This window comes from Catharus ustulatus, chromosome 14 (assembly GCF_009819885.2).
Source record: "Catharus ustulatus isolate bCatUst1 chromosome 14, bCatUst1.pri.v2, whole genome shotgun sequence".
Taxonomy (NCBI): Eukaryota; Metazoa; Chordata; class Aves; order Passeriformes; family Turdidae; genus Catharus; species Catharus ustulatus.
Window position 1 is genome coordinate 13,301,750 of NC_046234.1, and position 23,485 is coordinate 13,325,234.

At 46.3% G+C, this 23,485-nt stretch overlaps 1 protein-coding gene across 8 annotated transcripts in view; it reads right to left on the minus strand.

Annotated features, from left to right (window-relative positions):
- MBNL3 (muscleblind like splicing regulator 3) overlaps nt 1–23,485 on the minus strand; it is an 89,084-nt gene that overhangs the window by 13,054 nt on the left and 52,545 nt on the right. For all 8 annotated transcript variants that reach the window (XR_004419357.2, XM_033072068.2, XM_033072066.2 and 5 more), the window contains 3 exons: nt 15,199–15,363; nt 7,246–7,446; nt 5,619–5,855 (listed from right to left, as the gene is read on the minus strand). Coding sequence is in view for 7 of the 8 variants with exons in the window: in XM_033072068.2 (XP_032927959.1) it covers nt 5,619–5,855; nt 7,246–7,446; nt 15,199–15,363 (603 nt within the window). In the remaining variant the exon portion in view is untranslated. The remainder of the gene's footprint in view (nt 1–5,618; nt 5,856–7,245; nt 7,447–15,198; nt 15,364–23,485) is intronic.

Consider the following 23,485-nt stretch of genomic DNA (forward strand, 5'->3'; position numbering starts at 1 on the left):
CTTACAGTCTGGAGTAGTTTCATGTACATCACAGAGGTTTTACAGCTTTACAGTGACTGAAGAACTTAAATTCATGCTCCTTATGGTACCCGACTGGAAAACAATCCTTTTCAGACACTTCCAAAATCTGCCCAAGAAGAAGAATGTACTAATTATAGCAAAGCAACTGTGCCAGGCACATAATGGACTTTTGACTCCCTGCTTCTTGGCCAAAGGCTGTCACCACCCCAAACTGCACAATGGTAGTGCCAAAAGCAGAACAGCTGAAGGCTTTGAGACCTTGCTGTGATGTCCTGGCACATCACACGACAATTCCAGACCCAGCACTGCAGTCAGAGGGGAGCATACAGACACCAGCAGGCCCCAGGGATGTCAAGACACATCAGACTATCCCATCACCTCTCCAGCATCACCTCCCTCCTAACCTGCTACAGCCTCTTAGGAGCAAGGTAAGAAAGAAGCTATGGCAACCTCACTGATGCTCCCTCAACAGCAGCCAGGTGGAGAAACACCAATAAATGCAGCATTTCCAGAGTGCTCTAAAGAAACAAGCACTCTGCAGCAGCTCCTGTGCCATCTGAAGTCCAGCTCTCCCATGTGGGCTCTGTGGGCAGAGGAGCTAGGAACCCATCTTGATCTGCTCCTGGGGGTCACCCTCCATCCCAGCAGCTGGAGGAGTGTTCACACAGGATGCACGCAGATGTGCTCCTCCGGCTGCCAACCGATCTTATTTTAGATACCAAGGTGTGGGAGGGCCCAAGGAGACAGAATGATCTGGCTTCAGCCCTTCTCCAGCCCATGTGCTAAGGTAAGAGCCTCAGGACAGGAGCATGCTCACTTAAAGGTCCAGCTATAATGCCTTGAAGAGGCATCTACAATTGCACATGTTGAAGCTGGGCCAATACGGTTTCTGCACCGGGATGTGGCAGGGACACAGGATCAAACAAATGTGTCTTATTTGACACAGGTTACAATTTTTGTATCGCTCAGGACCCTGCAGGAATTGTAGCAGTTTGAGGGGATATAATATTTCTTTCTTGCACCATGTCCTGGTTCTGAAGGAATCCCAAAAGCAGAACACACAAAAGGCAACAGATTCCTCACCACCAAGTTCTGTAGCCAGTGTCTCCGCACTGCAGCAGAGGAATTAGAGTAAACCCCCGTAGCAAAGAACATACTTGATGAGCTTGCCTCATCCAGCTGCTTGTGCTTTCCCTCTGGACAAGCTCTGACCACCACAAATACAGCAGCAGCTCTGGACAGTAACTTTTCCTGACTTCACTTTTTCCCTGTGTGCTTGTGTGTACACGTGGCTATGCAACCTTTGCTACAGGATCTGGCCATCTGCACCAGGGAAAGGGTTAATGCAGTTCAGTGTCCATGCAATAGTCCTGCACTGATCCAAATGAACAATTTCCACTAATTAAATTCCAGGCAGCCTCCCATTTTTGGGCTGGGAAAGCCACATTCCTGCTCGAATGAGCATCTGAACAAAGAGGCTTGTGCCACTTCTCCGCATGGCATGGAAAACAATTCTTCAGCAAAACTGACAGATAAAAACACACCGCATGCCAAAGTCAGAATTTCCCACGTGCTGGTTAACAAACCTCTCGTTATTTTTTGCAAGACAAGAACTGGATTAAATCTTTGCAACAAATAATTTAATTGCACCTCAAAGTTCCCCTCAGATCTCTATCTCCTGGGACCAGATCACACTTTCACCCTTCTGCACTCAGCAAAGAGGGGCTGGGTCTGCTGCCAGGGATGACAAACACAGCATGATCTGACAGAGGGCAGAGGTAGCACCCATTCCCTGGCAAGCAGCACAAGCAAAGTGAGTCGTTTCCTCTGAAGATCATACATGCTCTTATCACTCATGAAGGTTTCAGAGGAGGTGACATGGAGGTGGCTGCAAACCTTTCAATGTGTCAAGAGCAGGAAGACTCTACTCGTTTGGGTTGTCTTGTCTCACAGGGTTTGTTCAGTGGGGGAGCAGTTATGGGCTCTCTCATTCTCTGCCAGACTGTGTCTCCTCAGAGTGGTGGCTCTTGGAGAGGGCAGCGAAGCACTGAGCAGGTCCTGCCTGCGCTGGCTTTGGGGCCGTGTCTGTGTCAGCCATGAGCAGAGGAGGTGAGAGGCTGCTGTCATCCACAGCATCATTCCACCACTGCTGCCAGAAGCTGGGCCCTAGCAAGGCTTCCTACTGCTGCTGCCTAAAACTCTGATAAGGAAGCCTCTTGACTACTTAAACCCAAAAACAAGTCTTTAGAGAGGAAGGGGAGCAGATCAGCTTCTTCTTCCTAGCTCTGGGAAGGAGAAGCAACATCAGCTTGACGGTTTCACAGCTCCTCTGCATCCACTCTTCCCTCTCACTGCTACAGCTGGGCAACAGGAGCTCTTTCTTTTAAAATGCATTGTATCACTTATTATTTGAGAAAACAGGAAGGAGCTGTCTTCTCTGGAGCCAGGACTGACAGCACTGTGAGGATGCCTTTTGCCTCACTGTGAGCATCATAAAGCCAAGTAAAACATACTATTTGAGAGTCATAAAACAATCAAAGACAGCATATATGAAGACAGCTTGCAGGCAGAAGCTCAGGGAGCAGATCCCATGCTTGAGACTGAAGCAAAAGGCACCCAGAGTGAGCTCCCTTTGCTGACACTGTCCCACAGGGGAATGGGGGATGAACCATAGAGCCAGCTGAAGAGACAGTCATCTCCCCAGCTTACCCAACACATGATCCACTGCACCTGCTTCAGTTCCCAGCACAGATCCCTAAGGATGCTGTTTAGCCCTTTTCCCATAAACCTCAGTTGTCTCATTACACAGAACACTCTTGTTCAGGGCAGTTACCAGCATGGCACAGCCAGGCAAGGCTGTGATGTTGGGAATACAAAGAGAAGTTACAGGATCTGTCCCGCAACCACGCAGTCCTCTGGCATTTAGAGCATGCTGCAGACCTAATGAGCTAAATTCTCAAATTCTCCCTGAAACCTTGCACCTTGTGACTCCAAAGCTGCCAGTGTTTGGAAAAACACTTCAAAAGCCAGAGCTGCCTTCCCCCAAGATTATTCACTGTCTCCAAAACACATCCAGGCTTCAGGAGGCAAAGCTTAGACATTAATGGATGGTGTGTGGGACACAGGATTGGCATGTCTGAATGCACACTGCACATTTCTGGTTGGGATGGGCAGTCTCCCCAGGCACTACCACCACAGACCAAGAGCAGAAGGCTTTCATGCAGACTAAGATGGTTACGTGCAAAGCGAGAAGGTGAAAGGTCCAAGTACCAGGTCAAAGGTTGCCTCGAGCGGTCGCTTCAGTGATCTGACAGCTGGCTGAGTCTTAATTAGCAGGCAGCGAGCACATGATGGCAATGGGCCGGGGAGGGGGATCAAGCACAGTAACAAAAACAGCAAGCAGAGGTGTGTCAAGAGAGAGCAACAATTTGGGAAGGCGAAGAGAAAAAAAAATAAAAAGTGAATGCATTATACAATATATTAAGAAGACGAGGCATGCACAACATGGGGTGGCTGGGTAATTACCTGGCCTAGTGGCAAGTCAGTTATTTTGCCTCGGTAAGTTTTAAAAGTAAAGAAATGTCATCACAGGACACGTGCTTTGGAGCTTCATCACATCAGCTGGCACAGCAGGGCAGGAGCACTCAGGGACTGGCACTGGGCTCCAGCCCTCATGCTGCAGCTACACATCATGCAGAGGCCAGCAGAGCACTCATGGAGAGGAAAGGACCACTGGAAAAGGAAGGAGCTTCAAGCACATGCTTAAGTGCTGTCCTGAACTGGGGACTGAGCCTTACCCAGTTCATCCAGTGCTGCACTGACTTCAGCCAAGCAGGAGTGAGTAAAGCTACTACCTGTGCACATCGAGTGACTGAAGGATTGGGTCCCTCAGAAATGCTGAATTTAGATTTGAAGTAATTCTAAACTGTTTTAGAATGCAGACCCATAGCGTGGCATCTGTTTTTCCCTCCAAGAAAATGGAGCACCTTTCTTCCCTTTAATAAAGTCTTACACCTCAACAGGTACAGTGAATGCGTCAAGCCTTGAAAAGTTAATGAATAATGTAGGTTGTTTTGGTAGCAGGGGTAATGCAACAAGCCATCAATAAATATTTTAAAGGTTCTAGTTAACAGCATACAAATAGGGTTAATTACATTTTTAAGAGAAGCCAGCAGGATGAATAAAACATGCATTGGCTTTGGTTAAGTAGCAGTGTCCTAGATAATTAGTGAAAAAGTAAAGATTCAATTGTGAAAAACACAAGTTTCATTTCAGAAGGTTATTTTTTGATAGAGCTGGACTCTTATTTCAACAACAATAAAAACAGTAAGTAAACTAATAAGTAAACTCTGCAGGACAAATAAGTACTGCAGTAAAATTAAATGTTCAAATTACATTCCAGGTAACATTGATGCTACAAGGAGGGCACTTGTTTAATTTCTAGAACTGCCCTGGCTCTGCATTAAATTTCATTATGAATTAAAAGCAACCTCCTTTACTAACTTAAAGAAAAGAAAAAGGTATTTGGAAAAATTTTAGTGGCCTTAATTCTAAACTAAAGAGGAGGTGAGAGCCTTTTTAATATTAATTAAAAAAAATTTAAGAAATCATAGAAGAGATGGAAGGGACTTCTAGAGATCAGCTAGACCAACACCCTGCTCAAAGCAGGATCAACTACAGCAGCTTGAGACTCCATTCAGACAGGTTCTCAGTCTCTACTAGGATGGAAAATCCTGTTGTAGTGTTAGAACTTTCTATAGTAAATAAATTTTCCTTATGTTTAAATGGAATATCCTGAATTTCAGCTTGTGCCCATTGTTTCTTATCCTTTCATTGGCACCAAAGGGAAGAGTTTCCCTCCACCTTCTTTACCTCCCACATCAGGAATTTATGCACATGGGTAGGATACCCTGGGCCTCTTCTTCCTTCCCCAGCTCTCTTATCTCTGGAATTAACAGGTCCCATCCAACCAAACTCAGCAGAATGGCAAACACATATACCAGCTAGAGAGTCACCTGGTGAGTCTTCCTTGACTCCTGTTCGGAACTGTAGATATAAGTAGTCACAATTCAACTTAAAATGCAGGTAGGACCATCTCTACCAGGTCCAAAGCATCAAACAGGTCAGGAAATAACCCTCATTTTGTGTCTTGTAATTTCAGTAAGTCTTGGCAAAGGTATAGGATACAAGTTTGGTAAGCTCAAGCAATTGATACCATCTGCTTTTTGCAGAGAATGGGCCAGGATCTCCCTGAAAAGGATATATTGTGTATTGGGGAAGCTGAACTGATGCCTATGACTCAGCCAGGGAAGGTGTTGGGTGCTGCTGCACTTGCATTCATGTCACATCACAATGTCATGTCAGCAAATCACAGGGCTGGGCACCATGTCCCTCCCTACCTGGTGAGATGTTTTGTACCACTGAGAGCTTCATGCTATGGTGAGCACAGAGACAGGATGAAGAGATGGGATGCATCTTGCACATGCTCTCAGCTCTCTAGTCAGCCATTTACAAAGCTCTCTACTTTTCCACAAATGACACATGACACGTGAAACCTCTTAGCAATGGAAATGCAGCTTGAGAAGAGCTCTACTTACCATTGCAGCTGCAGCTGTCTGGTTCACCTGGTGTTGAGCTGCCTTGATTTTGGCTTGCAGGTGTGCAGGGGGATGAAAGTACTTGCATTTCTCCCTAGAGCATCGACCTTTGATGTAATCCATGCAAACTGTAACAGTATTTTCATTTGTGTCTATCATTGCAATATCTATAGGGTGAGCATAGCGGCAATCATTCTCACCACGTGTGCAATTTCCACGCTGAAACTCTCGACAAACCTTAAAAGAAAGTCACATTATTGAGCAGAACATCAAATTACTTTTCACTCAGTATTTTTAACCCAGAATATCACATCAGTTGGCCACACTAAACCATGTGTATACTCTAAATCCATGCTCATCTGGGGTAGCACATCTATCAACAGACACAGGGGCAACTGGTGCAACTCACAACTGCTTCAGGGGATGAAAAAACCTCAACATTAATAAGGCCAATTACTAAATGCAACACAAGTACAGAATTTGTGCAGAATGGAAAATGACCCCAGAAAATCAATGTCATTTTGACAAAACTTTTGCAGCTCAGGATTCTTCCCCTGCCTCTAAAGCTTAAATGTTAATAACTTTGCCATTTGTGTCTCACCTGGATTATGTGTTTGTTATGGAGCACACTCTTGGGTAGGACATTTAATTCTAAATGTTACATGCTACTGCTATTTGCAACAAGTACTTTTTCTTAAACATGAGGTGCCTCTTTCACATAAATAGTCTCCCTGCCCTTCACAATAAATCCCCGACCCTGGCATTACGTGACAGCACATTTGATTACACAGCAATGTGTTTGAAGGTGTTGCCAAAATTACTAGCTGTACTAGGATCTCACAGATCCTCGTAAGTTATGAACACTGAAACATCACAGAGGAAAAGGTTTCACAAAAAGTCTTCAAGGTTTCTTGTCTGAGGAACTGAGAAAAGTTGTTGAATAATATAGCAAGTGGTGTAGCTCACATACCAATGTGCAATCACACCGAGTGTGGGGAAAGGTGAGACGTCAGAAAGGCAAGATAAAGTACATCACACAAAACAATGTGTTTTGAAATTACACCCTTCTCTGCTATCTTCCTGGGTTATAATTTACACCTGCAGGGGCCTCTGAATTCAGGTCCTCAGCCCTTATCTCCTGCAGAGTCTCTGCTTAGGGTTTGAAAGACATTTACAACTCCTCCACCAATAAGTCCCAGCATGTCCAGTCAGCTGGGGAGGCAGAGACATCTTTCCAACACTCCACACTCACCACTCCCATCAGTGTAATGCTTAAAGCTTTTTGTAAAAGCTCAATAAGCTCATCTGTTACCTCTAAAACATCTCTCACCCAACAAAGTTCAAGGGCAGAACACCTACTTGGTTTTTTGAGGTTTTTTTTAACCAATCCTAACCCTGCTCTAACACCTACTGATAGCAGAAGAGTGAGTTTTCCCAAATTTCCAAGGATTTGGGAAAAGGCCCCGCAAAAGCATCTGCTCTGGCAGAAAGTACCAGCCCTGTGCTAGGAAAGCTGCAAGTTAAACTCTGTACTGTGCAACATCAGGTCATTTTAGCAGAGAGCAACAGCTGGGACCACATGTCCCGTTCATCCCTGTCAGCAGTATTGTATCAGATGTCCAAATACCTCCAGTTTATCCGTACGCATCAGTTTCTGCCCAGCAGAGCCTCCTGGTACTGTAACAGTAGGATTTCCAGAAACCAGGACAGGAGTATTTGGTAAAAGCTCTGCAGGAACTAAGCCCATCCCAGGAGAAACATGACTCAGGTAGGGACTAAAAGCCATTGTAGGGCTTGTTGCAAGCGATGGAGTCACAGGAAACGTTGTCTGTGTACAGAAAGAGAAAAAACAAAGTATTAGTTAAAAAGCTTTGTCTTGGATTTCCCATCAAAGCCCTGCATCACACTTCAATCCTTTTAGACAATTTGATTAGCCACATCAAAATGCTGTGCTCTCCAATCTATTCATTTATTGCCATTTATTTGCGATCCATTCGCTTCTCCTGACTCACAGATTTGTGACTCATCCTGAATACAAGGCATCTTTATTTCTCAGATCAAAGCATATTGATGATCTTTATAGTTTAATGACACAATTAAGGATTTTATGCCAGCAATTAGGGCAGGCCCAAATTAAACAGACTTCTCATTCCCAAATAAATGTCTCAGCTTCTTTATGCCTACACCGCAATGCTGTAGAGAGACTCCACGGTAAACTGCAGCTTCAGGACCTGGAAGCAGGTAATACCCCATTAGCTGCACTGCTGCATTCACCATCAGCCTGCCCCTGAGCTCCATGCTAGCACGGCCAGTGGGCCTCAAGTTAGACCAGAGGCATCACTCAGCCAGGTAAGGTATCCCTGCTGCAGTACACTCTGTTGGTCAGGCATCCTGCACATCCGGGTTGGTTCCAGAGTGTCAACAGACTCCAGGCAAAAGCCACTTTGCAGAAGGACCCAAGTCTGTGCTACATGTGAATGGCAGAAAGAGGACACCAAACTCATTAAAGTCATAAAACGGCAGATCTCATGGCTTTAGTAAGAGCAGATGAGTCTTGCTTGGAATAGCAATGACTACCAGATGAGACAGCACAGGATTAGTGTGAGGCCCAGGACCCCAGCTGTGCTACAAGGAGCCATGTTCTCTTTGGGTCAGAACAACAAAGATCTCGACTGCCTAAGGTCCCTACATTGTGTTAGGCAGGTCTTCTGAGTGCAGCAGAGCTTCAGTGCTGGAGGCCAGAGGCACTTCCCTGACCTGAGCTGCTCCAGCAGCACTTGTCTGGAAAAGGAGCTGCTGTGCTGGCAAGCAGGTGAGCACAAGGCTCCTAAAAAAATGCTCAGTTTAAAGTGTGGGACTAGCCCCTATTGCCAAGGAGTTTGTGAGGTTTTAAAGCACCAGATCCAAAGTATTCTTGGGAATGAAGCCAATTCCAGCTGATCAAAAACTCCACCTGCCCCCACTGAAGATGAGAGTGTGCAGGGCAGCACCGCTGCTCCTGTAGCAGGGGCTCAAGCACCCGCCAGGGAAAGCAGCCTCAAACTTGCAACCATTTTTCCCTCCTGTCACCTACTCCAGTGTGAACTCTGGGTTCCAGTTAAAGCTGCTCACAGTGGCAGGTGTCTGTGATATTATCCTTGCAAGCTCTACTTGGCAATAAATACAAGCGTGCTTACACAATGGCCTGGGGCAGGTTTTTGGCCACACACATCACTCCCTCTTCTCTTCTGTTTTGGTATGCCTAGTCCTGTGAACTTCTAAAAGAAACCACATATGGACAGTGTGGTCCTCAACAGCATCGTCATCCTGGTACTTTCATACTTTGCTTGTTGTGATGTGGAAGAAGTTAACCCACAGTAACACCAGCCAACTGTCCTAACGCAGCTTCAGCTCAACAATGCCCCTTCCTAAGGTCAGTGACAGCAAGCAGCTCCACAGCTGATGGGAAAGGGAATTGTTGACAGAATATATCCCATTTTCTCTTTCATCAGTGGTGCTGGATGCTTTAAGTGTAGCAGAACCAAATAATTCCCTTTCTGGGAGGGATTTCCAGTTTCCCTTCTTGTGAGCCTTAGTCAAGCACTGCTTCAGCTGTTAGGAGACTTCAACCACTAAAACCAGAGATCCCTCAATCCATAGCCCTTTATTAAATAATTTTCTTCTCTCTCTCAATTCTCTGTAGCTCCCAGACATTTTACACCTTTTGCTGCTAAAAAAGCTCTTTAGGATTTCCAAAGCTGTGATTCCCTGAACACTTTAGTGAGAAGGCAGTATCATTAGACTGTTTTCTTTTGTGTAAGTACCAGTAATTACAATGGTGTCTGCTGAACTCCCATCACCATTTCCATTATAAACCCTATTTTAAGGAACTTTTCCCACCTGGTCAGTTTGCACAGGTTTTAGTGGGGCCTGACATGTCAGCACTTGTTTTATGTACCCATAGTAGCCCAAACCTTGCAGTACATGTGGCTTGCACAAACGTGTGGGCAAATCTACCCTGTTTTACAGCACCTAATACAGCAGAAGTATCTTCACTGAGCAGGTCTGGCACAAATATTGCTCTAAAATGCTAGGAGATCCTTCTAAGCAAGCTTCTCCTGCTTGGGTTCAAACAGAGCCAGCAGCCAGGCCAAGGACCTTGCTGATTTCTGAGACAAAGGAAAGGTGTTCCTCCCACTGCTGAAGGAGGGATTTGCACAGACCGGGAATGCTGGGGGCTTGCAACACCTCAAACTGAGTGAATTCACCTGAAGCATTTACTAAGAGATGATACACCAGCCTCTGCACCAAAGCTACTACAAAGGTGGAAGCAAGACCTGCTCCCTGAAACACAATCCCCATCTTCTCACTGGGAGCAAACAGCAAGGACTAAGGGATCCAAACCCAAGCTGAAGCAAGAAAAGATGTGCATGAGGAACAACTGAGTAGTAGGATCCAGTTGTGATCCTGGAGACCTGCAGAGTGATGCTTGCAGGAGCAGGATGAGTTTTTACTGCTGCTGCTGTTTTGTTCAGCCCTTTCTGTGCCCTGACATCTGCTGCTGCGTTCCCAAGGTTTCACAAGCACTCCTTCTGCCTGCCTGCACCATGTGCCTGCTTCCCTGATTGGAAGTGCCAGTTGTGCTCCACACCCTGCCTGCAGGCTGGGGCTGAGCTCACAGCCAAGCGGGTGCACAGCCAGGGAACAAGCAGACCTCACTCGACATATTAAACCTACAAGAGCTGGGGTTTTAAGTCTGGAGTGTGTGCAGCACTCTGAGAACTGCGCCTTTGTGAGCTGGCACCAGGGAGCTCTGTATTTATTGTGGCTGATGAGGGGAAAAGATGGGCTGTGCTCACTGCCAGACCCGGCTGCCTGTCTTGGATTGGGAAATCCAGTCTGGCTCATGCATCAGTACCAGTAATAGGGATGCTGCCAGCCAATTCCTTCCTCTACGTCTGTGCAGGTCCCCCATGTCCTCAGGGAATGTGAGCAAATTTTCTCCTTGCAGCCAGAACCCAAATGTAATTTTTACTCCAAACAGCACTGCCCTCCTCAACATGCCTCCTGTCCACCTCTTGTGACAGCTGTGCTGCTTTTGGCTGGGATACAGTTAATTTTCTCCACAGTAGCTAGTGTAGGGCTGTGGTTTTAATTTGTACAGTGTAGATAACTCAGGGACGTTTTTGTTGTTCCTGAGCAAAGATTGCAGAGGGTCAAGGGCTTTTCTGCCTCTCACCCCTCTCACCCAGGGAGCTGGGAGGGGACAGAGGACACCTGACCCCAACTGATCCAAGGGATACCCCAGACCAAATGGCATCATGTTCCTGATATAAAGCTGCCCCCAGGAAGAGGAAGGGAGGCAGAGGAGACCTGACAGAGCAATGTTATGGCTGTACACCAAAAAACCAAACTCTCAACTTAATTGCTGGTGTGCTCTAGGGCAAAACAGAGGGATTGAAAGTATCAGCACTTACTCCTGCTGCCCCCCTTAAAGCTCTTGCTAATTCAGGAAATACAGAGACAGGTTTCCTTGCAAATTAACTTTTATAAATCATAGCACAGAGACACTACCAGTAACGCCTGTGCAGAGGTTACAGTGCAGTAGCAAAGGGTTGGGGTTGGTAGCAGCTCACAAGACTGGTTTACTGAGTATTAAAATGCTTGTAAGAATAGTAATAATTTTAAAAAGCCAAAATGGCTGTTGTGAGAACCCATCTCAGGGGGAGGGTTGCCAAGGACTTTGACAGCTCTGAACTCCTCACACACCTCAAGCATGGAAGCTGTTGGGTTGAAGGTGTGAGCAAAGAGAAGGAATCGTCCCAGGGAGGGACATTTGTCACCACAGGTGATGACAGAACCCTGAACAGCTGATTTTGTTAACAATCTAGAAGTTGCATTCGATTTGGCTAGCAGAAATTGTGCTAAAGCTAGAGAAGAAACACAGAGTGGGTGTGAAGAGGAAGGCAGAGGAGCGGTTGGTGTTTTGTCAAACACAAGTACTGTCTCAGCCAGGAAGTGTTGATTCTGAGTTACCTCAGACCCTAAAAAAGGGAAAGCCTGAAAATGAGAGGCCCACTGTAAATACAGAGGTGTTGATAGCCTGAAGGAGGGGAGACAGGTCACTGCTAAGCAGCTATATATGGTAAGCACACAAAAAACAATGGCAGCTTAAAGTCTGGTGATAAAAACTGCAGATAAAGATCTCGTACTGACAAGATTGAGAACCTGGATATTAAAAACGTACTTGATGGTGTTAGAAAACCCAAAAATCTTCAATGTAACTGCATGGGGCTGGCTGGCTGCAAAACCACCCTCCAACATGAAGGCTGAATATGCTGGAGTGAATCTAATGGCCCAAAGCATCCAGCTACCTACCACCATGGATGCTCATTTCCCCATCCAGACTGCAAAGACACACTCCTAGCTCAAAGGATCTCTCATTTGTGGGCTGCTGTAGTGTAAAAGACAGGTGTCAACACCCCACAGCATTGTCTCTTGGCAGATACCAGCTCCTGGGTGGGCCAGGGTACATGTGTTTATTCATTCCTAGCGTGCCTTTGAGAAAGGCTGAGATATAAATCAGGTTTTTGCTTCGTGGAACAAATGCCTGTGCAAAGCACCTGTTGAAATTGGCTCCAGCACTAGCTCCAAGCATCACTGGCCAAGTTGTCCACCCTCTGCTTTAACCCCTCCATCAGCACCAAGGAGTGGCAGCAGGATCCCGCTGCCTCAGGAGGGGACAAAGAGGACTAAAGGCTGGGTCAAAGTCTGGGCTGTCTTCAGGGGCATGGGTGACTCAGAACTACCAGGATAGTCCTGGCTACAAAGACCTTGACACGAAGAAAAGATGAAGAGCTTGAAAACAAAGAAAGGAAACAGCTTGCCAGGGCAGCAGCAGAGGCAGGAGTGGTGGCAGGAGTGTCACCACTGCCATGCTCCATCCATGGCTTGTTCAGGCACTAACAGGGAAACACTGGGCAAACCAGTGCCCTGCTCCACCACTTGGACCCTGGGCTGAAGCACCTCCACAGTCAGCTCCAAAAGTCTGTCCCACACTGCTGCAGAAGGATAAAGCAGGATGGAGAGGGTGGGGACAAGGCACAAGCTGCAGCACTTTTTGGGTGGTCTTACACTGGCACACACAGGATGCAAAGTGACCATATCAGAGAAAGCAGACATAATATTGACCAAAGTAGCTCTTCCTATCGATGCCAGAGCCCAGCTCATAGACAGATGCCATTTCAGGAAGCCTGGTGAAAAGCTGATATAGCAAGTGCTGGTTTGGTTTGGATTTGGTGATTTTTTTTTCTTTTTAAACTCAGTAGCTTTTCTGGTGAAACTGCACTTTAAAATGTCTAAGCATTCAGCTATTGTTTGGAGCTTATATTAAGCATGCTGTTTCAAATCTCATCTCTGGCAAGCATCCCAATTAAGCAGGCATCCCGTTGATCAGTTTTCTGAACACATGGGATTTGTTCTGCTGCTGTATCAGATACAATACTTTCTGCTTTGACGAATTTCATGTGTACCCAGAAGGAGGCCCCACCCTTCTCATTTAGAGAAAAAAATTCTCAAAGCCAGCTTCCACTGACAGCATCTTTGGGAAATCAAAGGCAGTTGAAAGAGCAATCTCTGGTTTGTCCTGAAATTGGTGTGGAGCAAGTCGGGCAGCAGGAATCAGACCAAGAGATTGTTTAGTCTGAGTAAAGTGTGGGAAAGCATGAAGGGAGCAGTCACTGCAGAACAAATTTTTATTTTTCTTTTTTGCTCATGCCTCCCTTATGGCACAATTTAGAAACCAGGGGCCTTTCTCATCAGATAAGGTTACCTCTGAAATGAGAGCACTAACCAGACACACCAACACATTCAGTCTCAGAGGCAATTTAAAAGGCAGGAGTAAAATTTAGGAGCATACTGGACCTGCAAGATTGCAAAGTGGGAAGATGGGAACTTTCCAAAGAGGAAATCCCAAAGATGCTTTGAATAGCCAGCCAAAGAGCATCCACTGTGAATTCCCCACAGAGGAAAACTCCAAATAGGAAGGGTTTGCTTTCGGTACAGGGCTTGGAAACCAATGCCATTATTTTGTGGGAATTCAGTATTTCCTTCTGATGTGGACATACTTTCAAGCTCCACAAAAAAGAGGTGTGAGACTACAGCAGGTAACAGCCTAAGGCACAGCACAACTAGAGCCTTTTTCTGTGACAATTTTCTGTCTTACCTTTCCATCTTCAAAATGGGAAGAATAAATTTCCTAGCTTATAGGGCAGGGTCAATTTAAAGCTACTAGCAGACACACAGGATGATCAGAGTGATAGCAAACATGGAAAAGCCCCCAAAACACAGGAGGAATATGCCAGACTGAGGAAACAGTCCAGTCTGGTGGCAGACCAGAATGAAGGAACACTGGCCAACTTTCCCTGATGAAACAGGGAAACCTCCATCACAAGCTCTCACACCAAACATCACAACAGCCTCAAAAGAGGAAGAATCCTTCACTACTCTCTGTGAGAATAAACCAGAAACACCTGAGCTTTTCAAAGCTGGGGTGACAGATGCTGTGTCCCACAAGGGCAGAGAGGCCAGGCACTGCAGGTGGGACACCAGGAGGCCAAAACCAGGCTGGTTCACAGACTTGACACCTTCAGGCTAGAAGAGTTTGTCCGAAGGATCTGGCCAGTCCTCCCATGTGGAGTGCACAAGGAGCCCCACCCAACTACAGCACACTAAGTGCACATTGCCTCAGGAGAGATACTCAGCCCCAACTTTAAACTGAGAACTCCTAATTAACTCTCAGTGCAGCTTATGCACATCAGCACTGAAGAGCTGCTTCAAGACCTCTGACAGTTCTTAAAATATACGTTGTGACAGATAAAACTCAGCTGACAAATGTCATCCCCTCACAGATACACCAAGCAGCAGACACAAGCCATCCTCCCTGGCGTAACAGGGTTCTCCAGCCTGAAACCTGTTTTAACTGACAAGCAAAAGCAAGGACAGGCAGTGAAGGCTTCTCTGCTACCTGCTCTGCCAACACCTATCTCCCACAGGCTTCCCTTCCTACCTGAAGAGAAAAAAATCTTTCCTGCTCTTACTCTAAATCAGCATTACTGTGAAAAATAAGTGACAGGGCTGTGACATTAGCACAACTCTCTGCTGAGACAAATGCAGTGAAACGGGTCTCACTCCCAGACTTAAAAAGGATTGAAGTCTAGGTAGGATTCATCTTCCTCAGTTTCAGTCCAACAATGCAACACATTTAGTCTAAGGGAGTCAGCACCATCTCAGTGCAAAACAACTTTCCAAAACAGGATCCACTGGAATTGAGCCACTCAGAACTTCTGGGATGTATATCAACTGGTCAAATAAGCAAGTAGGTGCTTCCACTTGAAGCCCTGAATCTCACAGCTCCTCAGCTATCAGAGGATAACTCTGCAGAGATGCAAAGGTAACATCAGACACCCCTCTGGAAGATTCTGCTCAGTTCTGTGCAGCACAGACAATGGCCTGAGCTCAGGCACAGCGCTGGGGCTTCCATGAACAAGCAGGGGAGGAGCAGGGAGCGGTGTGAGCGCGATGGGTCCATGCTGTAACTCACAATTGGCTGTAGCTGCGCGCCCGGTAGCATGAACTGCATCTGCTGAGCAAACATGGCTGCGGCCGTCTTCTGCTGGATCAGGTTGTTGCGTCCATTTATTTCAAGTTGTGTTTTTAAGTGTGGGGGAGGGTGGAGATATTTGCAGTTCTCTCGGGTACACCGGCCCTAAAAAACATAATGGAACAGCATTTCAGTGAATGTAACACCCAGGGCAGCCAGAGAAATTTAATTAAGGATTGTTTGGGTTACTGGAATAACACAATCATCGAGGCGGAGGCGGCTTGGTAGCTACTGTGGCTCTTTTGTGATTTTTCTATAGTAGGTGAAGAGAAGAGCAACATGACTTCTCCTGCAGTAACACTAACTGAATACTATCCAGCTAAACTGAAAAGTCAGGCTTCCTGATGTTAAAATGATTGTTGTAAGAAAAAAGCCCCAAACAATCTAACACAAACACCAATACTTTCAGAAACTAGTGGCAACAATTCCAGAAACAACAACAAAAATTCAGTTTCCTTGCGTGGGTTGCTTTTCCCCTCCTTCCCAACACCAGACCACTTAATTGGCCCTGACAACCAGACAGCAAGAAACAAAACTGTCTCCACCACTTCCCCAGCTGCACTGGGTAAAACTTTTAAGAGGACAGCTCTGTAAGGCAGCACCTCTGATCCACCACACACAGGTACCCCAAGACACTGAGAACTGGCAGTCACAGGAGAAGAACTGAAACAATTTTCCCCCTTCATGCTTTCATTTGTCAAAAGTGATGTGTGTTGCATCACTGATTCCTTCCCCTCTGCAATAAACATAAGCACTGGCCATGCCAGTGGCTTCTAAAAAGCAAGAGACAGTGATGTTATCCCTACAAATCAATTGAGATCATAACTTGAAAAACATGTATAAACTGTGCCTTACTTTAATAGTGTTTGCAAGTAGACATAAGAAGATAAATATCAGTACACCGCTAAAAAAGGAAGTAACAAATGTTGTCATTAAGATGAAATAGTTCTTGAAAACCAAGGTTTTTTTCTCTCCTCCCCTTTCTTTCTGAATTTCTTCCTCAATAAACAAAAAGCATACAAAAAACATTAAATACTTAATGTAACTCTATGCAAAAACGGTGAATTTTTTGAGTAACAAATTCTTTTGAGTTATTCAAGGCCTATGAAAATAAGGCCAGACCTGGAGGCCACAGAGCTGTTCCATGACAGATCATTAATAACAGCTCCTGCAGCCAGCAAAGGCACAGGACCATCCATTACCCAGCATGTCCCAGGCACAGTCGTCAAGGGCTGGACACAGAGTTCTCAGTCTCAGTGTAATTAAATTTGCTTTCCAAAAGGGGCACATCAGATGACTCCATGCATCTGCCCCTGTTAGCAGGACCACGTGCAGCAGAGCTGTCACCCCACAACCAGGTTCAAAGATGCAGCTGTCACACATCACTCACCCAAGGCTCAGGTGGGAACCTCCTGGGATCAGCCCCTGATGCATGCAGGATACTGCCCTGGGGATTCTTTAAGGCTTTTGCAAACATACTGGACACTCCAAGTACCACTGCAAAAGGCCAACACTGTGACCCACTGCAGGGACTGGTTTTGAATCCCCAGCCAGGCTCCCCAGCACGCCAGGTTGCTGTAGAGCAGCCTGAGATTTCCAAGCTTTATTCTGCCTGCCTCCCTGGTGGGGTACAGCTCCACTGGGGAGAGGGCTGCAGAGCCTGACTGCAGCTTAAAAGGGGTGGTTCAACAGGTGGCATGGGAACAGGCTCCTCTCTTATCTGCTCCAAGGAGATCAGAGTTAAACAAAAGGCAAATAATTAAATGCTAGAAGGGATGGGCTAAAGGCAGTGGGACAGGAAAAAGAAAAAAACACTTCCAAACTTTAGTAGCCTGGCTTGATTGAATGAAACTCTCTGCCCTGCTCCTAAAAGAGCCCAGTGGCTCCCAAGAACCCAACTCAAAAGGAAAGAGGATTTTTAATGCTATTGTTTTGGCTTCTCAGCAATCCAACAGCCCCAGATCCTCAGCAGTGAATTAATTGCTCACAGGCCCTGAGGATATGAATCTTCACTAGACACCAGACACCTCCTCACATCTGTGTGAAGTGAGGGTAAAATGGCACCACGAAGCTGGCTGGTGCTCAGACACCCAGTGCTACTACAAAGAAAATAACTGCATTAACCTGCAAGGAGAACACTCATCAGCACCTCAGCACCGGGCAGGTTTGGGTCATCCTCTCATGCTGCAAGGAACCAGGCTTTTCTACAGCCTTTCCCATCACCTGGGACCCAGCAGGAGGGCAGGGCTCAGCCTCAGAGCACATCTGCAGTGCCCATCTCCACAGCTCTTGCAGGGCTGCTGCTGACCAGGAGCAGAATCCAGGAACCACAGGCTGTCCATGGACAGGCAGTGACTCAGTTCTAAGCTCCAGCCTCCACGGGCTTACACATCAGCCTTAGAAATTCCTCCTGACTGTAACTTGGCACAAGTGCTTTGGGTTGGGGAAACACTTATTTCTACCAAATTTGGAATAAATCTGTGTGGATGTTTCTACACTGAAGGAATGGAGAAGATGAAAAAAAGAACTACTACTTTTTGTAAACAATATTTACACAGTTGACTTCAACTAGAGAAGGACTTCGCTATTTCAACTGAAATTGTGAATATCATTGATACCAGCAACCCCAGCTTGGTGTGAAGCTTTGTTCTACTTTTTTCCCTCAAAGCAGTTTGTTTAATTCCAACAGGGGGTTCTACAAACAGAATATTTTTACTACCAATAAAAAAACCACCATACACCACGAGGCGTTGGTCTCACAGACAGAGACTGTAAGCTGAAACCAGTGCCCACACAGTGCTACTGGTTTCAAGGACACATATTTGTAAGAAACAGAGCTGTGCAGATGCTGCTGCAGAGCAAAGGCTGTGAAATGCTGTCAGTCAGGCCTTTGAGGGCTCACAAAGAGTAAATGAATCACTGCTACACTCAGATTCAAACCCATGCCTTTGGTCTAACTCCTCCTTGCCAACATTTTGATCCTGAGTACCACCAACCACTGTGTTTCATTGGAAGCCACAGCTGAGTTGAGCTGCACTCTCCAGCACCACATCTCTCAATTAATTTTAGGAACTGGTGATGTGACAGAGTGACACAAAATGTTCCCAATTTAGACATTTTGCTAGATAACAACTTTCAAGAAGTACTCTGTAGTAATGGGCACCACTAGTACCCCCTGAACCCCAACACTGTTGGGGTGAGCCCTTCTTCTACCCTTATATCACAACACCCACAGTTCTTGGTGCTTCCCAAAAACACACACAGTCTTCAGGACCAATTTCAGCTTTACAAAAGCTGCCAGAAGGACAAAGGAACTGCCATTTTTACCTCCTCAGTACCAGCTGCACCACAGCAGGGAAAGCAACAGGGAACTGGTAGCAAATCTGCTGTGTGGATGCTGGGCTGGGGATAAATAAGGACAACTCCATTTTATACCTGCGTGGCCTAGGAATACAGCATGAGAAAATACAACAGGAGCTAGGCCCCCTGTTTCAGATGAGCATATTTATGCTACAAGGCCCAGTTTTCCTGCAGGGACTAGCTGTGGCTCCAGCATACCAAAAGCTCAGCATAGGGCACAGGACAGTTCCAGGGCTGTGCACAGAAGACCAACTGAGACACTCTCCAAGCTGAGTGCTGCACCAAAAGCACCACTGCAGCACCTGGAGTGGCCACTGCACATATTGGGGGGCCTGGTGCCCAAAGACTGCACATTGAGCCTGCTGGCACCAGTGCAGCCATCTTCTGGAACTGGAAATTTGAAATTTGCTGCTGTCAGTTTAGCCTGAGTACTGACTCCAGGACAGGCACATTCCCACCCTGTCCCGGGTGGCACACAAGCCTGCAGCCAGGGAATCACCACCCAGTAACAGCCTGCTGCTGGCCTTGGTAACATGCTAAATATAGCTGTATTTTCTGGCTCCTCACAAAATGGAAGAAGTCTCAAGGACCACGTTCATCTGCTTCTTTGCCAACTACAGCCAGGAGGGAAAAGCATATGGAGTGCACTTCCCAAGGCTCGAAAAATGGATATTAAAAGTAAATCATTAAAGGATTTTATAAGAGTATCTTCTCCCCATTTCTTCCCACACACTCCCCCACCCTTACAGTAGGCTGCTGGCATGTGATTGACTCTGTGTTGCCAACTTAAGTCATGCTGTGATGGCGTATACTGTAAATGGCTGGCATCTGACACCGGCTAACGTGACAGCAGCTTGCACTGCAACAAAGCCAGCTGTTTGGAGTGCAGCACTGACAGCAGCACTGAAATCCAGCAGAAAAACCTGCATTACACCTGGCTGCATGGAGTTTGCACCTTGTCACCTGCATCCTAGCTCAGAGGGATGCTAACAAGAGCATTCTGGTTATTGCAAGAGACTGGATGAACCTTCCCCAAGCATGTTGCACAAATTCTCTCCTCTCTCTTCCCTGGCTGCTGAAGTGAGTTGAACTGTGCTGCAGAAACAAAGCCCCCAGTACAAACCCAACGCTTGCTCACATGTGCACCAGTAATGCAGTTTGTTACGGTCTCTTTAATCCCAGACACCAGTAAGGGGCTCCAGACACACATTTCTGGTTTTAATGACTGCACACTATGTCCCATCAATCATGAGCAGTTCTCATGTGAAAATCTTCAAGCTAATGCGGCTTTTTACACACTGGAGGCTGCAGTAGGTTGGTGCACTGACTGTGCAGTCTTTTCCACAGACACTGATGACATGTGCAATGACTGACAGCAAAAAGAATGAAAAGAGACCAGGCAGGAAAGGATTTCCATGTTTTGCACAAAACCAGGCACCAAAACACAGCTTGTCTACATAACTTTTCTCTGCATGAAGCAGCAGATTTCCACCTCCCCAAGAGGAACTCAGTGGGGAGGCACATTCAGAGATGTGCTGGCCCAGCTTACTCACTGCCTGTCGCTCCAGTGCTGAGGCATGAAACGCTCTCTGCTTTCCATCCCACTTGCCACATGCACACAAAGGCTCCCTCCTGGCCATGGATCCTTGCTACTGCCACAGCCTTGCATGGCTTTCTCATACACAATACAACCTCAACCAACATGGGGTTTGTCCCACACTTGCAGGGCAGGCTGCAAATTCATGTCATAGAGCATGAATTGTCCTGCAACAGTGAGAGGCAAAAAGTGGGAAGCTCAGGGTTGCATCCCTGTGTCCATGCAGCACAACATGCTGCTTCAGGTCTACTCCTACTGTCACCTGCTCTGTAACCAGAGAGGTCCTGGAAGGCAGAGCTGGTACCTGGTGCCCTAGCTCTAACTCCTTCACCCATCCTACAAGGACTTGAAGCTTCAAAGTTACCCTTCCAGGACAGTAAACCACCAATGCACCACCTCTCCTCAAGTGCTTTGCACTCACTGCAGTTTGTCCCTAAGCAACCTGCTCCAGGGCAGGGATGGAATGCTGGCTGGATTGAGTGGCTCATCCTGCCACCTCCAATGCTGCACCACACTCCTCTTTCCACGCAGGCAAAGAGCTGAGTCGGAGGAAGGGAGATAGCTGTCCATCTCACTGCTGGATCAAACACCTTTCACTGGCAAACATCAAATAGCATGGAAATAGCATGTTTTCAAGTGGAAAACAAAGGAGGCTGGAGCTGACAAGTCAGTCTGATCATTAGCGAGTGTTACGTCTCAGGTAAGTGTTCACGCAGCCCAGCTGTCACTCGCTGCAGTTCAAAGCCAGCCCTGAACACACCTTTATCTGCAAATCCCTTCTACAGGATAATGAAATTTCAAAAACTATGATCCCAACAGAGTCACTGAGAACTGCAACATTGCAACCTCCTTTGAACGTTGACCATGGCCCAATATATCAGGTAACTTCTGCTTAAGGGCAATGCTTTCTTCCTAGCAGTGTTGGAGCAGCTCACTTTCACAGAGAAGTTTTAAAGTGAAATTATGTAGAAAACAATCCTTGAATATGATCTCATGGAAGGCTGTTAGACCTCTATAAGCACCTCAAAAAGGTCTAGAAGAATACAGTGAAGTGATACATCTCCCCATTGCCCACACAGATCACCTATTTCCTTTGTACCCAGTACTTGTGTATTTCCCAGACATGGGACTCCAACACACCAATCTCAGTCTCACAGCTGATTTTCAGCTGCAGTTTTGGTCTACTTGCAACAGAAACCTAAAACTTCTGGTTTAGGCCAGAACAGGAATTATTCCCTTCCACCTTGAGGAAGGGCCCATACTTAAAGGTTGTGGTCATATCTACCCCCTTTCTTAAAACTCTCAGCTCTATAGACTATGCAAACCATCCTCCTCCAACTCTCCCAACACAGTCTCCAAGCTTTTCCTTAGTCCACTCCCCCAGTCCCTGCTGCTGTGGGTACCTGCACAGGGCACTGTGCTCCACTAATCCCTGACCAGTGCTGTGCAGGAACACAGATTTTTTCACATGTCCTGCAGATGACACTGCTGCTTTTACATCCCTGCATGACATTTTCTTTCCTAACAATGTAATGTTCTTTGATTCACTCTCAACAAGCCTTTTACAGAACCACTCCAGACCCAGCTATGCTGCACCCTGTATGAGGCAGCTGATTCACTCCAACGCTGTATTTCATACTGCTTTTATTGAACTCACTCGCCTTTTTATGGATTACTTTTCCAACCTGTCAAGACTATCTGCAACTCCACGTCTGGCTCTCTAAAGAGTGTCTGTAGTTCCTCCCAGCTCAAAGCACCCTACCAATTTAACAAGCATACTCTCTCTATTCCATCATTCAAGCCATCAGAACAAAACAAAACTGAACAGTCCTGCCAAGCACATCCTTCCTGACTGCCAGTGAACTCAGTTTTCCAAGCTGTTGTGAATAGTCACATAAAAGTTTATCCTATGCTTTGTTCCCTGTCTTGTTTGGAAGTGGATTTGTGCTGTGTCAAAGACTCCCAAGCCTAAAGCCAGCATTTCATTCTCCCCCTCTGAAATAATTCATCTCAAAGGCTTTCCAGTTCTACTGCTTTTTCTGCTCCTTTTGGGACAGATGTTGGAATTCTGGAGAGTCTGTGTTCTGCACCCCTCCTATGCCAGCAGCCCTGCTTGTACAATATTGGGTACAAAGAAGCTGGTGGTCTAAAGTTAATTGTAACAGCAATAAAAAATACAGCACAGCTGGCTGCCGACATTTTTCAAATGCAGGTGTAACACCCTTTTAACAGAGAGCCCAGAGACTGCTGCTATGGTGAGGACCCTGCTGTGAACAGATCATAGCTGGAAAGAAAAAGCAAAATGTATCTTCTAGTCAGCATTACCAGATGGCAATCAGCCTCCAAGGCAAGGGAAGCAACACAGACTTCCTACCATACAGAAGTTTCAATTTCAATGTGTGTGAATAAAAATGCTAGAGTTAAGGTTAATCTGGCAGTTTCCAGCTATGGATGATACAGACTCTGCAAAATGCATGCTCTAGCCAGGAAAGAGTAGAGTTCATGAATACAGAATTTGCTGGAAATAGAATTCAAACAGGCCACAAAAAGCACAAATCAGAGTTTTACAATATCTCTAGGGTGAGTTTTGCCTAACTTTGAAATTCCCACCTCTGAGTATAAAGAGCCACCTCCCTGAGCTTGCACAGACAGATGAGAAGAAAACTGCTAAAAACATTCCAGGTGTTATTTTGGCCCAACTCAGCTCCCCTGCAGTCACTTGAGAATCATTTGCAGATTTTATGCTGCTCTGAACGATGCTCTGAGCTGCAGCAGCAGCATGTCAGCTCTGACCCAGGGCTGCTCAGGTGAACAGGGACATGTCTTTTGTCAGGGTACAGAGGACAAGAGTCAGACCTGCCTTTCCACACAGCTTCAGTGGGAAAGCCAGAATAGCTATCACAAGCTCCCAGGGCTACCAACGTTCCCAGGGCTCTCAAGGCAGCCCCAGCTTGTCACTAAAACAGCAACTGAATTTCATGGCTTCAATGAATGTTAGGTCAAGCCCTTTCTGAGCAAGCCTAGACTTGATTTTGATCGAAATGAGTGAACCTTGATGTTTTGCATGATTCCAAATGAAAGCAGGTGACATTTGGCAGCTACGACAAGAGTTTTGGGTCTTTTTGAACTGAGAGCTCAAAGCAAAGCTCAGTGGCACACAAGTGCCAGGCAGCTTGGAAACCCTCGGAACACAGCAAGCAGATACTCTGTTCACCACACTGAAGGGAGGCTAGTACACTTTGCACAGTCCCAGTCTGCCTCTGGTACATT